Consider the following 18,396-nt stretch of genomic DNA (forward strand, 5'->3'; position numbering starts at 1 on the left):
CTCGCCGGTGACCATGCATGTTCCGCTGTTAAAATGTGACACCATTTGAAACGAAAGTATGTGTACGTTTGTCAGCTGTGTCCACTGATGGATTGCGAGTGAGCTGGAAAGACAACTTTGACTCTCACTACGTCGAGGTGGTTGAACTGGGCAGGTAAAGAGTGTAGTCCTTAAACATCCTATGAATACATTATATGTTCTCAGTGGTTTTTGAAAAAAATTCTGATTACTGCCATGTTTTATGTCCGCCACAGGGGTCGCTTCTCTGTTGTCAAGCGTTGCGACCACCGGGCCACCAAGCGTCCGGTAGCCGTCAAGCTGGTCAACAAGAAGCTGATGAGGCGGGACCGTGTCACGCAGGAAGTCAACCTGCTCCACAGGCTCCAACATCCCAACATCATCAACCTGGTGGACACGTACGAGACCCCCGGCAGCTTTGTCCTAGTGCTGGAGATGTAAGCGGACGCACACACTCGCATATTACTAAGTCAGGGGTTCTTAACCTTGCTAAATAGGAGTGGGAACCTCTTGGTACCTCGCGATACGATTTGCGATACAAAACTCACGATAACGATGATCTGACGATAAGGTGATACGATTTTCGGTACATTGGTCAGGAAAACATTCTAGGATATTCTACAAACAACTAATAAACAGAAAAACAAGCTTCTGCTGTGAATTGGAATGAGTTTATCATTAGTAGACGTCCAATCCGTTTGAGCTGGGAGGGTGGTTGAACCTCTACGGCTGTCTGTGGCAGCCAATGTCAGGCAATGAGGTAATTTACATGTTGATTTTCAGTTACTTCCTGCTGATTTTGGGGTATTTTATGGGTCACTTCCTGTATATTTGGAGTTACAGAACAAGAAGTGACCTGGGAATCACCCAAATCAATAGGCAGGGACTCAAACTCAACAGGAAATGACCTGTAAATGAACAACAAGTGACCTGTATATGCCCCGAAAATCGGACAAAATGTTTCGAATGAACAAACGTTCCCGACCTAAATGGATTGAGCGTCGAGCACCGTCAATGGCAGCCTTAGAGTTAACTGAGACACGATTATGGTGGAAGATTTTGATAGCAACGTGTTGGTTCCTTTTTTTAGAATTTTTTATTAAACGTTGACACCTTTTTAAAATGATATCTCGATTCTTGGCAGGAGCATATCGATAACCTTTTGGGATACAAAGTATCACGATATATCACCATTTCGATATTTTGCCACACCCCTATTGCTAAAGGTACCAAACCCCATGAGTTTCACATTGAGTTTTTGTCATCCGGCAAATTATCTCACTTTTGAATCGGTGCAAAAGATCCGAGCGGGCATAAATGGAGTTAGTGACATACCGTATTGGCCCGAATATAAGACGGTGTTTTTTGCATTGAAATAAGACTGAAAAAGTACATTCGCGGTCAAGACATTATACTCATTCATAACGCTAGATGGCGCCAGATATCATTGAAGCGATGTTCTGTCATGACAGCGCTCAGCTACTCTCAAGTTTACCCAGTTTGCATTATTTTATTGCAATGTTTTTCCTTATTCAGATTTGTTTCAAGACTAGTTACAGTTAGACTTCACTTTGATGGTTAATGCAGTTATTGCAGTTTTGTTGTTTTATCACAATAGATTGGTTTATTTACATTTCAAAAACCAGAAGCCATTCATTTTCGAATGTGATTGCACTTTAGTTTGCATATTTAAATGTTCAGATATTAAGATTTGAATGAGGCTAAATAACATGCTTTTTCTCTCAAATATATTGTTATAATCATTTGTTTCGGATGCACTGTAATTATTGTCTGTATAAAAATTAATTTGGTGTTCAAAAGGTCTTTTTTCAAACTTGAGTCTTGAAAAAGAGGGGGTCATCTTATAATAAGGGCCGTTTTATTTTCGGGCCAATACGGTAATTTGCCACTGAATGACACTTAATGACATCGGTCATAAGCATTCATTAATGCCCATCATAGTGTCATGTCATAATTAAGACTAAGATTAAGTTTTATGACAGATTTATGACACCACTGTCAAATAAAGTGTTGCCAAATATTAATAGCTAACAATTAACGAAACAACTGGAACAGTAACTGAAGAAATAATTAGCACAGAACATGAATTTTAATTGATATTTCTACCTGTATCGCTGCAATGCATGCTAGGAGGTATGTCGGATGACAACAGTGTTTACAGCACGTGGCAGCAGAGGATGACTGTTTCCTTAACCTAATAAATCAACAAATAAGCCGCAGGTTTTAAAATGAGGGGAAAACGTTGCGGCTTATAGTCTGAAAGTTAGGGTATATTTTTATCTTTATGCTTGCAGCAGCATCAGACCACTAAACCAAGAATGGCTCATTGCACATGTCTTAGAATTTTTCATTCAAATTTGGAGGAATATACATATCTTATATTGTTCAACATTAAACCTGCTTGGTTGCATTAACCTTGACTGTGCAGTTACAGTCATGTTTCCATCTCAAATAATATCAAATTTAATGAAAAATCCAGCACAAATTGATCGGCAAATTTGTACACAAAGCCATTATGTTTAAAAAAAAAAAAAAAAAAAAAAAAAACATCTTTTTACAAATCCAATTAACAGTGTGAATTTACAACAAATAATTTTAACTTTAGATTTGCTTTTCACATTGAAAAATGAAATTACAGTAAACTCATTCATTTCACACCGTTTCTATTTTTGTTTTCATGTCGACATTCTCATTCATCCTTGACTCACATAATATTTCCATGGCGTAAAACGTGACGTAAATGTTTTTTTTTTTTTTTTTTAATGTAAACGCAATGCACCAAATGAGCAGTGGCGCCACCAGTGGGTGGCCAGGGGTGGCCACGGCCACCCCTATAAATTGGTTGGCCACCCGCCAGTATATTGTTAGATTGTTGTAGCATCAGTTATGCATTTCAACCCAAATGAATGAATTTATTTTGTTTTGTTAAATGTAGGGCTGTCAAATTTATCGCGTTAACGGGCGGTAATTAATTTTTTAAAAATTAATCACGTGAAAATATTTATCGCAATTAACGCATTTGCGGTACGACTCATTCACGCATTGCCGCAAACAGCCTACAATGGCTCCGTTTTACTTATATACAGAGATAAGAGGCAGAGTGGAGCAGATACAAGCATTCATTGGGGCCGTGCTTTTAATTGGCAAAAGCTTTGTCATCTGTCCCACAACAACTATAAATATTGTGGGAAGCGATGTGGGGAAGAATGACAGGAGTTGATCTTTTTCTTAAAACAATGTAGTGTACCCAATGCAGAGAAGATAAAGCAATTACAGCCACCACACACAGTCATGGTTGCACCACTTCCCATCATGCATTTGGGCAGAACAGTTAAGTCACTACAGTATCATTTACTGAAAGCTCAACAAATGCACTAGATGGCAATATTTTGTCACAATATACAAACTCACATTTATCCTTTAAGAGTTTTAAGTATTTCTATCCGTCGATCCCTTTCACAGAAATAATGTTAATAATATTAATGTCATCTTGTGGATTTATTGTTATAATAAACAAATACAGTACTTATGTACAGTATGTTGAATGTATATATCCGTCTTGTCTTTCCATTCCAACACTAATTTACAGAAAAATATGGCATATTTTAGAGATGGTTTGAATTGCAATTGATTACGATTAATTAATTTTTAAGCTGTGATTAACTCGATTAAAATTTTTAATCGTTTGACAGCCCTCGTTGTATACCTTATGCCTAATATATACATAACACAATAAAACAGAATTGTTGTGGAACTCAAAATGTTGACTGGACAGTTTATGGACTATGCACATTAAATCATTAGTAACATGAAATATTACACAATACACCTAAGTATATAGGTAGCCGTGTCCTTAAGTCTTTCTGATAGTTTGCCCCTGACCTTTTTACTGCAATAATATAATGAAAACCTGAAATTATGGTTTTTAGTTTTGGCCACCCCAAGATTTTAAGTGGCCCCATCTGGCCACCCCTATGAAAAACTTCTGGAGGCGCCACTGCAAATGAGAGTCAACCTTCCACTAGGCAAACCAGTTTCTCTAGGACTAGCAGTTGAAAGAACTGGAATAAACCCTGTAAATTGTGGACTAACCTGTCCAAATCCTGGTCCAAAACGCCACTTTGCCTGGATTTAGTCAGCATCCAAAAATAGGGCCCTGCATGTCTTGACCTTCACCAAACATCTTAGACTGATTCACCCTGGGGTTCGATCTGACCCAAGTTAAGAACCACTGTACTAAGTGTTACTTAGGGATGTCCCGATCCAGGTTTTTGCACTTCCGATCCGATACCGACATTGATTTGCACTTTCGATCCGATACCGATACTAGCCGATATCGACCTATCTGAGCATGTGTTAAAGTTTAAAGTTATTTAGCCTCCTTACTTAGTTGTCAGACTCATGTTGAAAAAGGTTTTAGTACTCTTGATAACAACTAGCCAGCTGAATTAGGTGAGTTTGAATAACACACAACGGTTGGTAACAATAAACTGACCTGTTTATTCAGTGACAAACACAAAACATTGTAAATAACAGAAACTGCATAGTCAGTCAGTAAAACATGCAAATAATATTGTAAACTGTCTTAAAAAAAAAAAAAAGCAAAACGCACGAACAACCTCAGTGGAAAATCCCACAAATCCCCCAAGCTATTAGATGCTTTTAATGTTTCGTGCATTAGTTACAAAAATTGTATAAAAAGCCTCTCAGGTTTAAATAAAGGACTATTTCAGTATCAAGTTAACATTTTAAAACAGTAAATAAAATACTCAAGTCCTCATTCTGTATCAGCAGCTTTAAACTACATTCAATTCATTTAATTTTGCGAATCAACTGTTAAATTTGTTAAAATTGCTCCCATTATTCCATAATTTCCCTTCTGTCTACTTTCAACATGTGAAAGTTTTAAAACTGTTTTGAAGATGGATTCAAGTCAAGATTTTGCCGATTTAGGAGTATTTTAGATAAAAAGTTAATTAGGTTCGCTTCGAAGGTTCACAACAGCCTACTAGGGAAGTCTTCTGCTTTAAGATGGCGGCTGTTTACTAACGCATTTGGTTTTCAATACTTCAATGTTGCTAATGCAGTCGAGTCTGTCGTGTAGCATCTGGTTCTATATACATATGATATCTATTATCTCCAGTAAAATGACGTTGACGTAGTTTGTAGCAGCTGTCAGCAGCAGTCAGGTATTCTTGTGTTTTTTATCCAGCGGCATGAATTGAGCTAAAGCCATGAGTTGAGCATTGGCATTACCCGGGTCTAAGACGAGTTACGTTTACTTTCGGGAGGCAATGCCATCAGTTTCTCATTGCGTCCCGAAGACCGCGCCGTGTATTAGTTCCGCTTTACTTGACATATTTCAATAATCGGAATTTGGATGTTTGTGAATCGTTCTCGAATCTTTCACGGCCGAATCGCGTGTTGGATGGTGCGTCTTTACTCACGTGAGATAATGGCTCGTCATCCAGAATGAATTCTTTGGCGATGACTCTTGTTATTCCCTGGGCTTTGGGACTGTCGAGTGCCAGTTTGTCACGCATAGCAAAAGTTTCTGCCAGTGTTAGTTGCGTAGGACCTTTGTTTTTGTCTTCGGTTTTCTTGACATACTCCTCATATTGTTTGTGGTGGTATTTCGCTAAATGCTTGATTAGGTTGGTTGTATTAAAACTAAAGTTGCACCGATACCGATACCAGTATCGGCAGGGGGCGCCGATCCGGCCCGAATTGATGGTATCGGTATCGACGAGTACCAACATTTAGGGCGCCGATACCATCTACTGGCATCACATGAACGCAAATGTACTGTCCTCCCCACGTAAAATAACTTCCCAAATCCCGATGCATGACATCTGTATGTCTTTATCTCAAAATTACTACACGAAATTAACTCCTCCGTCGTCCATTTTAAGGAAGTTAACTACAACGCATACCAGCGATGTTACGCTGCTCATCTAACATGGCATTCACAAACGAATAGCATGCGTAAGCTACCGCCTGTTATCATAGCGCCGATGGAATCAGAAAGCTTAAAACCGTTGGAGACTAAACAAACTCATGGTTTCATGATGAACAATGAGTGGCAAATTAAGAGCGCCATACTTCAAACTCGTCCTGTTTATGAAAGTCGATTGTCATATGTGTTGTGCAGTAATGAGCAGAAGTGACTTATGTGGCCAGAAAACACTCAAGCGGCGCAGCGCGCACACTAGATATCATCAAATAGCAACCTAGATGTCCTGGTTAGATCCCATGCTAACTCTCGCGCGCGCACACTAGATATCATCAAATAGCAACCTAGATGTGCTACATTAGATGGAAGTTAAGCAGGCGAAATCAATCCATACCAGTAACTATAGATAATGCTGCAAATACTGTTAATTCAGTACATGTTACAGATGGACTCGGACCACAAATAGGATGTTTTGTTTATATGGTAAATATAGCTGCTAAGAGAGCTGCAGCAATCAACTGTGTGCCCCACTTTATAAACAGTAAAGATTGTTCTCAGCACTTTTATACAAAATATCTTCAGATCAGTATAAAGTAAGCACATAAATATTATGCACTAAAATGCTTGTTTATATGATGGCACTGTTATTTTTGCTTGTTAGCAAATAAAAATAAATAAATAAATAAATAACAATTGTAGTTGTTAGTAGTAGTAGCAGTTGTAGTTTCCGTTTCAGAGAATTAAATGTATTGAATTGTATCGAAAATCGTACTGAACCATGACTTAACTGTATCTTTGCATCCTTTGTTTACATATATACATACATATATATATATATATATATATATATATATATTTTTTTTTTTTAATAACCAAAAATAGGCACTTGCCCTAAACTTTTCTTGAATGACGTATATATATACAGTGCCTTGCAAAAGTATTCGGCCCCCTTGAATCTTGCAACCTTTCGCCACATTTCAGGCTTCAAACATAAAGATATCAAATTTGATTTTTTTGTCAAGAATCAACAACATGTGGGACACAATCGTGAAGTGGAACAACATTTATTGGATAATTTAAACTTTTTTAACAAATAAAAAACTGAAAAGTGGGGCGTGCAATATTATTCGGCCCCTTTACTTTCAGTGCAGCAAACTCACTCCAGAAGTTCAGTGAGGATCTCTGAATGATCCAATGTTGTCCTAAATGACCGATGATGATAAATAGAATCCACCTGTGTGTAATCAAGTCTCCGTATAAATGCACCTGCTCTGTGATAGTCTCAGGGTTCTTTTTAAAGTGCAGAGAGCATTATGAAAACCAAGGAACACACCAGGCAGGTCCGAGATACTGTTGTGGAGAAGTTTAAAGCCGGATTTGGATACAAAAAGATTTCCCAAGCTTTAAACATCTCAAGGAGCACTGTGCAAGCCATCATATTGAAATGGAAGGAGCATCAGACCACTGCAAATCTACCAAGACCCGGCCGTCCTTCCAAACTTTCTTCTCAAACAAGGAGAAAACTGATCAGAGATGCAGCCAAGAGGCCCATGATCACTCTGGATGAACTGCAGAGATCTACAGCTGAGGTGGGAGAGTCTGTCCATAGGAGAACAATCAGTCGTACACTGCACAAATCTGGCCTTTATGGAAGAGTGGCAAGAAGAAAGCCATTTCTCAAAGATTTCCATAAAAAGTCTCGTTTAAAGTTTGCCACAAGCCACCTGGGAGACACACCAAACATGTGGCAGAAGGTGCTCTGGTCAGATGAAACCAAAATTGAACTTTTTGGCCACAATGCAAAACGATATGTTTGGCGTAAAAGCAACACAGCTCATCACCCTGAACACACCATCCCCACTGTCAAACATGGTGGTGGCAGCATCATGGTTTGGGCCTGCTTTTCTTCAGCAGGGACAGGGAAGATGGTTAAAATTGACGGGAGACTGGGACGGAGATTTATCTTCCAACAGGACAATGATCCAAAGCATAAAGCCAAATCTACAATGGAATGGTTCAAAAATAAACGTATCCAGGTGTTAGAATGGCCAAGTCAAAGTCCAGACCTGAATCCAATGGAGAATCTGTGGAAAGAGCTGAAGACTGCTGTTCACAAACACTCTCCATCCAACCTCACTGAGCTCGAGCTGTTTTGCAAGGAAGAATGGGCAAGAATGTCAGTCTCTCGATGCGCAAAACTGATAGAAACATACCCTAAGCGACTTGCAGCTGTAATTGGAGCAAAAGGTGGCGCTACAAAGTATTAACGCAAGGGGGCCGAATAATATTGCACGCCCCACTTTTCAGTTTTTTATTTGTTAAAAAAGTTTAAATTATCCAATAAATTTTGTTCCACTTCACGATTGTGTCCCACTTGTTGTTGATTCTTGACAAAAAAATTAAAATTTTATATATTTATGTTTGAAGCCTGAAATGTGGCGAAAGGTTGCAAGGTTCAAGGGGGCCGAATACTTTTGCAAGGCACTGTATATATATATATATATATATATATATTTTTTTTTTTTTTGCTAACAGAGTGGTATCGGAATGGTATCGGTATCGGCCGATACTGCACAGCCAGGTATCTGTATCGGTATCGGGCCAAAAAAATGGTATCGGTGCAACACTAATTAAAACTTCTTACAGCTTTACCACTACACTTGACTTGTGTTGCTCTCTGCCTCTTCGTCTTTGTCGTCCTTTAAGGTGAAATGATTCCACACAGCTGACATTTTTACCGATAGTCTCTCGGTAAATTGGGAGACGGTAATGTAAATGTAGTGTGTTGAAGGTGTGCCGTAAAATGCGGACTGGATGTTAGGGAAACCGAAGCAAAAACTGGAATGGATTATGTAAATCGGTGCGCTGGAAAACCCGGACCGGACGTTCAAAAAAACTGGATCGGAATTTTGCCCTGTGTTCCGATCCGATACCGATGCGCATTTTTTTGCCCATATCGGCGTCCGATCGGGACATATCTAGTGTTACTACTGCAGAGTGAACTCTTGTTTTGCCGACATCCTCAGGGCCGACCAAGGTCGTCTCCTTGATTACATCATCAGCTGGGGCAATCTTACAGAGGAAAAGGTGGCCTGCTACCTCCGAGACCTTTTGGATGCTTTACATTACTTGCACAACAGCAGAATTGCTCATCTGGACGTCAAAGTAAGAAGTGATGAAAAAGAGCATTGCTACCACTAGTATGGAGTTTGTATAATAGCTGCTATGTTTTGCTTGTTCAGCCCGAAAACCTGCTGGTGGTCCACGGTCCTGGCGGTCAACCGTCTGTCAAATTGACTGACCTAGGCGACGCCGTGCAGCTGGGCGGCGCCCCCTACGTGCATCCGCTGCTGGGCAGCCCCGAGTTCGCGTCTCCTGAGCTGGTGCTGGGCGAGCCGGTTTCGCTGACGTCGGATGTATGGAGTGTCGGCGTGGTGGCCTACGTGCTGTTGAGCGGTGCCTCGCCCTTCCTGGACGAGAGCGCCGAGGAGACCTGCCTCAACATTTGCCGCCGGGACTTCAGCTTCCCCGAGGATTACTTCCACGCCGTCAGTCAGGCGGCGCGCGACTTCGTCCGTCTGCTGCTTAGGACCGACCCCGCCGGGAGGCCGCCTTCGGGGCTGTGCTTGCAGGAAGCGTGGCTACGGGGCTCCGCCGCCGTCGACGATGACGGACGCCCCGCTAGCGAGCGCTGCCTGGACACTTCGCGCCTCGTCTCTTTCATCGACCGCAGGAAGCACCAGACTGACGCGCGGCCCATCGGTGCGGTGCGCGGCTTCATACGGAGCCGCCTGCAGAATCGGGTCTGAACTCGGGTTGCCGAGGGCCGGGATAGTTGCCATAACGTACAATCAAGTAAAATGAGGCGATAAAGGTACCCGTCAAGCGCGAATGTCACTTCCGCCACGCCAAAAGAAATGCCGAGCTGGTCCTTCTTCACAAAACGATGATTCACACAAAGTTCGTGGATGCCCTCGTCTACTGCTGCTTGCTGCTTTACACTCACATTTACAGAAAAACATGTAAAAAGACAAAAAAATTATATAAAAATATATATAGTACCGTACAAGTAATTTATTTTCCTTAGCAGGGGTCCAAAGGTGGCCCGATTGAGAAAGTGATGCCATCCAGTGCGATTTGGTTGGCTCTTTTACACTCAAAACTTTCGTACGCCTTCAAGAAAGGACATGCCGTGCCGAGATCCCACAACAACAGACATTGTCTGTCAATGGAACAATAGCTGTTTAATTAAGCCTTACTTGTCTATACATGACTTACAAAAAGTTACAGTGGTATGAAAAAGTATTTGAACCTTTTGGAATTTCTCATATCTCTGCATAAAATCACAATCCAATGTGATCTGATCTTGTCAAAATCACACAGATGAAAAAACAGTATCTGCTTTAACTAAAAGCAACCAAACATTTGTAGGTTTTCCTATTTTAATGAGGATAGCATGCAAAAAATGACAAAAAGATGGAAAATATGTAAGTGCACCATCACATTTAATATTTTGTGGCCACATCTTTGGCAGCAATAACTTCGACTAGACGCTTGTTGTAGCTGCAGATCAGTCTGGCACATCGATCAGGATTAATCTTGGCCCATTCTTCCCTACATAACTGCTGTAGTTCAGTCAGATTCCTGGGAAGTCTGGCATGAATCGCTGTCTTTAGGTCACGCCACAGCATCTCAATGGGGTTCAAGTCTGGACTTTGACTTATCTCCAGAGTGTGTATTCTAAAACCATTATGAAGTTGACTTACTTCTGTGTTTTGGATCATTGTCTTGTTACAGCATCCATCCTTATTTTAGCTTCAACTGACAGACGGCCTCAGGTTTTCCTACCAAACATTCTGATAATTTTTTTAATTCATTCTTCCATTAATGATTGCAAGTTGTCCAGGCCCCCAGGTAGCAAAACAGCCCCAAATCATGATGCTCCCTCCACCATGCTTCACGGTGGGGATGAGGTGTTGATGTTGGTGAGCTTTTCTATTTTTCCTCCACACATGACATTTTGTGTTACTCCCAAACAAATCAATTTTTTTTTTTTTTTTTGCCAAAACCTCTGTGGAATGCCCAAGTGCCTTTTTGCGAACATTAAATGAGCAACAATGTTTTTTTTAGACAGCAGTGGAGTCCTCCCATGAACTGAATTTCTTGGCCATAGTTTTACATATAGTTGATGTGAGCACAGAGATTTAGCAGACGCTCTAGGGTTCTTTTTTTACCTCTCTGAGTATTCTGCGCTGAACTGTTGGCGTCATCTTTGGTGGACAGCCACTTCTTGGGACAGAAGGCACAGTGCCAAACTCTCCATTTGTAGACAACTTCTCTGACTGTCGGTGATGAACATCCAGACTTTTAGAGAGGTCTTCAGACGGCTCTTTTGACCGAGCCATGATGCACATCAGACAGTTCTTACCAGGTGTGTGTTTTATAGTGGGCAGGGAAGGTTTAAGCCACTCATTAAGTGATTGGGAACACACCTGACTTAAATTGTTGGGTAAAATTTGGTTTCAATTGCTTTTTAAGTCTGCTTAGACTGATGGTTCACTTACTTATTTTTCCCCCCTTCTGTCAATGATTGCATGCTCTCATTAAAATATGAAAACCTAGAAATGTTTGGGTGGTTTTAGTTCAAGCAGACACTGTTTTTTCATCTGTGTGATTTTGGCAAAGATCACATTTGATGGTGATTTTATGCAGATAGATGAGAAATTCCAAAAGTTAGAAATTTTTTCATCCCACTGAAGGGGTGTGCTGCGCTTTCTGCTGAAATCCAGCGTGAATCGAACTGATGCCTTTTTGTAACTCCTCTAGTGTTGAGGAGTCACAGAAAGTTTTTTTTGTTTAAGGTCAAACTTAAAATAACTGTACTGAGATCCCGAACTTTTCGTGAGTGGCGTATACGACGTCGACGCCTGAAGAAAACAAAACGTGTAAAACACACTCATCGTACCTTCTGTTTCTCATGTGCAATGTTGCAGCTTTAATGTTTTATGCAACTATTTATGAAGACATTCGTCATGTGTAATAAGAATAACGAGTACGGAGGACTGCACGTACTCGGTACTGCCGGCCCTGCTGGTAGTTTTCATCAACTGCAATCATCAGTCGGTTTGATCAAATTTTTATTTGTACTGTCTGTCCTGTGTAGTATGGGTACACCAAAGTTGCTAGCGGTATTGTATTTTTTTTAAAGGGTTTCTCGGTATGTTTCACAGAGTCGGCTTTGTGAAATGATTGTTTACAAATGTCAAAAAGCGATGTTTAAAAAAAAAAAAAAAAACGAACAAAATGCAGAAGTGAAGTTGAATCTGAGGAGCTGTTTTGTACATCATTTTGTTCAACTTGTTTGTGTACAGATACCCCTTTTTTGCCAAATTCAGCAAGTTTAAAACGTCCCCGTGTGACATTTTATTTATTTTGAAAAGGTGTACAAACTTGAACTGGATACCTCCGTTTAAGGTTTGTTTTGTTTTCTTTTTTTATCGGTTACCTGTCTACATTTCACTCTTGTCATAAAGTACATGTTTGCTATTTGTTTTTATTTTGTACCTTTGCATGTATATTTCTTTGTACAGATCATATTTTCTTGTAAATATTTTAATTTTGCCATCAATTATTTGAAGATTAAACATAACGGACACGAGCCCTTTTTAAGATTGTTTTGATTCACCGTTGGGTTTTTAAATCAACAACCATTAAAAGGGTTTAATTGTAGTTTATAAGCACAAACAAAATCTCAATTCATAGACTTCGTAAACTATTGACGTGACATGGCAAACGGGGCGTTTTTTCAAAAACTTCAAATATTTACAAAACAAAAACTGCTACCGACCTATAACAAAAACAGGCACCTACCTTAGCCATATATGAGTCTCCATGAGCAGCGGCATTAAAAAAAATTCAGTTGTTTCCTTATAAAATCCCGATTATTTTTTCACGTTTTTGGCCAAAATAGCTACTTTTTTTTATTAACTGCAAGTTTTCAACAGCTAATAAATCAATTTATTATCAGAAACTTTTATTTTTTTCAATCAAAATCTATTTTTCGCAATAGTAGTGCATGGATTTCCAGTTCAAAAAAAGACAAAATGAGATGAAATATTGGACTGACATCCAACACTCACAAAAAGAAAAAAAAACAAAAAAAAACAATCAGAAACTTAATACTTGAGGAAAACCTGCAGAATCAGTTATAAATAATATGTAAATAGATTATTAATTCTATATACAATCACAATTTATAGAATGGAATAGCCCCTTCTTGTCATTATACACTATATATTGTTAGCGAATGAGGCTAGCGTCCGCCTGGCGTAAAAGGAGCTTTTTCTGGCAAAAACTTTTGTGAATAAATGCTTATATCCTCGAATTCTTCATAAATATGGATGTTAAACAATTTCGATTCTTGGCTAAAAGCAAAAAAAGCCGTTCAATTAGCATTTATTTTACGGATATTTACAAAGGACAATGGTAGTATGTTTGCAAATGAGGCTAGCGGCCACCTGGCGAAAACAGAGCTTTCGTGTAGAAAATTATTTTAAATGCTTAAATCCCTGAATTCTTTATAGATATGGACGTAAAACAGTCTCAATTCTTGGTTAAAAGCAAAGAAACCGTGCAGTTAGCGTTTATTTTACGTCTATTGACAAAGTATAATGCTTCAGCAAATGAGGCTAGCAGCCGCCTGGCGTAAACAGCTTTTGTGGTGAATATCCTTGTGAATAAATGCTTAAATCCCTGAATTCTTTATAGATATGGACGTAAAACAGTCTCAATTCTTGGTTAAAAGCAAAGAAACCGTGCAGTTAGCGTTTATTTTATGTATATTGACGAAGTACAATGCCTTAGCGAATGAGGCTAGCGTTACAGGAGGCTTTCTGGCAAAACGTCTTGTGAATAAATGCTTAAATCCCCGAATTCTTCATAGACGTAAAACAGTCTCGATTCTTGGTTAAAAGCAAAGAAACCGTGCAGTTAGCGTTTATTTTACGTATATTGACGAATTACAATGGTACTATGCTCGCGAATGAGGCTAGCGGTCGCCTGGCGTAATCAGAGCTTTTGTGGCGAATATTCTTGTGAATAAATGCTAAATCCCTGAATTCTTCATACATATAGGACGTAAAACAGTCTCAATTCTTGGTTAAAAGCAAAGAAACCGCGCAGTTAGCATTTATCTTACATATATTGACGAAGTACAATGCTTTAGCAAATGAGGCTAGCGGCCGCCTAGCGTAAAAGGAGCTTTTCTGGCAAAAATTCTTGTGAATAAATCTCTGAATTCTTTATAGATATGGACGTAAAGAAGTCTCGATTGTTGGTTAAAAGCAAAGAAACCGTGCAGTTAGCGTTTATTTTACGTGTATTGACAAAGTATAATGCTTCAGCAAATGAGGCTAGCAGCCGCCTGGCGTAAACAGCTTTTGTGGTGAATATCCTTGTGAATAAATGCTTAAATCCCTGAATTCTTCATTGATATGGACGTAAAACAGTCTTGATTCTTGGTTAAAAAGCAAACAAACCCTGCAGTGAGCGTTTATTTTACGTATATTGACAAAGTACAATGCTACTATGTTAGCGAATGAGGCTAGCGGCCGCCTGGCGTAAACAGAGCTTTTATGGGGAATATTCTCGTGACTAAATGCTTAAATCCCTGAATTCTTTATAAATATGGACGTAAAACAGTCTCGATTCTTGGTTAAAAGTACAACTATGAGGCTAGTCAGTTACGAAAATTAGCTACCTCCATGTGTAAACAAAGAAGAAAATTCCTGCGAATAAATGCTTCAATCACACATGCATGGTACAAAAAATATAATATTTACCTTGAATCCTCGAACAAATCCCTCCTGAGACAATCCTTCCTGTTTGTATGCGGTACAGTTTTCGTAGTTAAATCCAATCGTAAGCAAAGCTTAAATGCCTGATAAGGCGTCGCGTAAAGAATGATGAAGTGACAATTCAATAGTTATGATGTCTATGATCCATTTGAAAATATGAGGCATTCGTTTTTTCTAATTTAAGCTTGAATCAGTTTTTAACATGAGTCTATGGAGCAGAAGTCTATAACAAATTTGTGCTGCAACGAGAAAACTTGACCATCTTCCCACTTTACAAAATGGAGGAGGACGGTTAACATCGTTGAACAGTCGATTGATTTAATACCATGTCACAATCATCACGAGTAGTGCTGCAACGAATAATCGATTAACTTGAGTAATTTGATTCGAAAAAAAGCTTCCAATCAAATTTTGCTGCTTCGAGGATTCGTTTAATTAGAGTGGCTTAATGGTTTGTTTTGAAAGTGTTTGCATTTCGTTTTATTCATCTGGCCCTCTAGTGGCAACAGCGAATATGACCACCAAACTCATTTAACATGGCTGAATCATAGACTTCACAATCAGCTGACAGGACACGAGGCTCAGGGTCAATCCGTAGGGGGCTTTTTTTCAAAAACTTAAAATATTTTCAAAACCAAAGTCGCTAGAGACCTAAAACCAAAACAGGCACCTCCCTCAGGCATATATGCGTCTCCATGAGCAGCGACATAAAAAAATTTGAAGTCGTTCCCGAATGAAATCCCGATTCTTTTTTTTTTTTTTTATACAAGTATAAGAAAACTTAAAATGGCTATAAAAATCTCAAATTGTATGCTAGATGCACATAAATCACCAAATGCAGAGATCATCAATATGTTCAGGATGAATAGCAATATTTAACATGTTTTTGCCCAAAATAGCAACTTTTTTTTTTGTGCAAGTTTTCAACAGCTAATAATTCAGTTATAACATCAGAAATTTCATACTTGAGGAAAGCATGCAGAATCACCCCTGGTGGCGCCACTGGCCATAAAATATTTAAAAAACTGATACGATTATGAACTGATAACTAATTGCTGATTTCTGGGAGGACGGATCATGGGATCATGTAGCACCTAATATTACCACCAGGTGGCGGTGCTGCTTGCACTTACATGATTTGGTAAACACCAGTTTTCAGCTATTGAACATAAAATGGTTATCCTTTTGTAAATATGCTGGGTTAAATTCATCTGTAGGGTAAGGATTAGGCCTAAAATTAGGATTTGAGTATCCGTCAATTCTGATGACGGAAATATCCGTCAATTCCAATGATATACACCTGTCAAGTGAAGTCCATGAATTCCAGTGGTGGATGAAGTACTTACTTTTTTTTACTCAAGTAAAAGTACAGATACAGATGCATAAAAATACTTAAGTAAAAGTACAAGTATGTAAGAAAAAATTTACTTGAGTAAAAGTACAAAAGTACTTGCTTTAAAATTTGCAAGTAAAAGGTATTTCCTCCTGATGCACAAATGTAATATATATATATATATTATATATATATTAGGGCTGTCAAACGATTAAAATTTTAATCGAGTTAATTACAGCTTAAAAATTAATTAATCGTAATTAATCGCAATTAATCGCACTTCAAACCATCTAGAAAATATGCCATATTTTTCTGCAAATTATATATATATTCTGTAAAATAAATTGTTGGAATGGAAAGATAAGACACAAGATGGATATATACATTCAACATACGGTACATAAGGATTGTAGTGGGCATTTCACTCTACTGTCATTTAAATCTGTCTATGCTGTCCTCACTCCGAAGCGTCTACTTTTTCCAAAGCTAGACAGCTAGTGAATGACGCCTTAGTAATCAGACTTCTTCCTTTTTCATCTGATTTATTAATAAAATAGCCTCAAACCATTGTCCTCTTTAGACCGTCGTAAAACTACAAAAAAAAAAAAGTACACAAGCATTGCATTAGCAACAACATTAGCTTAGCACGCTATACAGGTTCACTAAACATAAACAAAAAGCGTCTCATACAAAAAATATAACATTTCGCTTACTAACATAATACGTACATTCTTTACAACAACCATACTTACGGACAAATCTTTTCCAAGGATCATATAAGCACAACATTACAACGTATGCGTCAGCCCGAGACGTCGTGCAGCCATATTGAACTGGCAAGTAAACAATAAACCATTTCGCAAAGCGACCACAAGAGTTCGCTGTTAGACAGCACAAAAAGCCTTGCTGTAAAACTTACCAAAAGGCAGAATACTGTCTGAGCGGGACATGTGCGTTAATTGCGTCAAATATTTTAACGTGATTAATTTAAAAAATTAATTACCGCGCGTTAACGCGATAATTTTGACAGCCCTAATATATACGTACATACATATATATATGGTGGAAAACACAGGCAATGCTGAAAAAGCAGTTTCTGCTCTTGAACCCCTCTTTAAAATAAACTGCTGTATTTTAAGCCAAAAGAACTGCTGTGTTTGATAGAACAATATGTCTATATGCTGCCATAGCAGATTCATGGCACATTAAGCCCCCAAACTATTTTTAATTTGTCCGTTTTACCCTGGAGACCCCCGTTTACAGACGTCGCGCAACCGCTTTTGTTTCAACCTAGCCATATAAAGAAGGTAAGTAATCGTATTTACCATTTGAAATGTCTGTCATTTCTAGCTTAGAATCATTAATCGATGCTTTATATTTAGTTTTTTAAAAAAAATACTAAAAAATTATTCACTCGCATATTTTAAACTTTTTAACAAATTACGTCACAATAAAAAAATTAGCGTCTGTAAATAAGTCACGGATGTCTACCTCATAACTATCGCTTAATTGTATTTTTTTCGTTACAGTCACATTTTCCCCAATATTTTTAATGATAAATAATTGATCCAAACAAAGAAAAGTTGATTTAAAAAAAAAAAGACGTTTAAAAGTGTGAATATATGAAAATCTCGACCACTCCTTGATATCTGTGATTTCTGCATCTTGACCCTTGTTATATTACCATGTTTCACCCATAAAATCCCCCCAAAAATCTGGCTGTGGCCTTTCACATCTGTGTCTTGACACTCGGTGATACATGCAACATGGAGTTTTTGGATCAAAAAGAGGTACGTATGCGATTATATCTCATTAAAATCATGGCGTCTTTAATTATGCTCTCGCGTGCTCTCACCTTTTAGCTGTTTAAAAAAATGTTATTTTATTTTTTTAAATGCCCTCCGGTTCAAAAATTTTCTTCCCCCAGAAAATTGAGATTTGAAGCTTTCCAATGATGTATCACACATGTATATAGGACAATTTTGAAATTTGGCCAAATTGGGGTTCTCAGAGCAGAACTTCAAGTCACCTTTGTGTTTTCCGCCATATGTACAGTACATATAAATACAGTGGGGCAAATAAGTATTTAGTCAACCACCAATTGTGCAAGTTCTCCTACTTGAAAAGATTAGTGAGGCCTGTAATTGTCAACATGGGTAAACCTCAACCATGAGAGACAGAATGTGGAAAAAAAAAACTGAAAATCACATTGTTTG

The 18,396-nt window shown here is 38.5% G+C and overlaps 1 protein-coding gene across 5 annotated transcripts in view; it reads left to right on the plus strand.

Annotated features, from left to right (window-relative positions):
* The window catches only part of LOC130910209 (triple functional domain protein), a 121,484-nt gene extending 110,432 nt beyond the window's left edge, over window positions 1-11,052 (plus strand). For all 5 annotated transcript variants that reach the window (XM_057827251.1, XM_057827252.1, XM_057827255.1 and 2 more), the window contains 4 exons: window positions 76-154; window positions 255-455; window positions 9,019-9,157; window positions 9,235-11,052. In XM_057827251.1, the coding sequence (XP_057683234.1) occupies window positions 76-154; window positions 255-455; window positions 9,019-9,157; window positions 9,235-9,801 (986 nt within the window). In that variant the 3' untranslated portion in view covers window positions 9,802-11,052. The remainder of the gene's footprint in view (window positions 1-75; window positions 155-254; window positions 456-9,018; window positions 9,158-9,234) is intronic.
* Window positions 11,053-18,396: the final 7,344 nt, after the last annotated feature.

This window comes from Corythoichthys intestinalis, chromosome 22, assembly GCF_030265065.1.
Source record: "Corythoichthys intestinalis isolate RoL2023-P3 chromosome 22, ASM3026506v1, whole genome shotgun sequence".
NCBI classification, from domain to species: Eukaryota; Metazoa; Chordata; class Actinopteri; order Syngnathiformes; family Syngnathidae; genus Corythoichthys; species Corythoichthys intestinalis.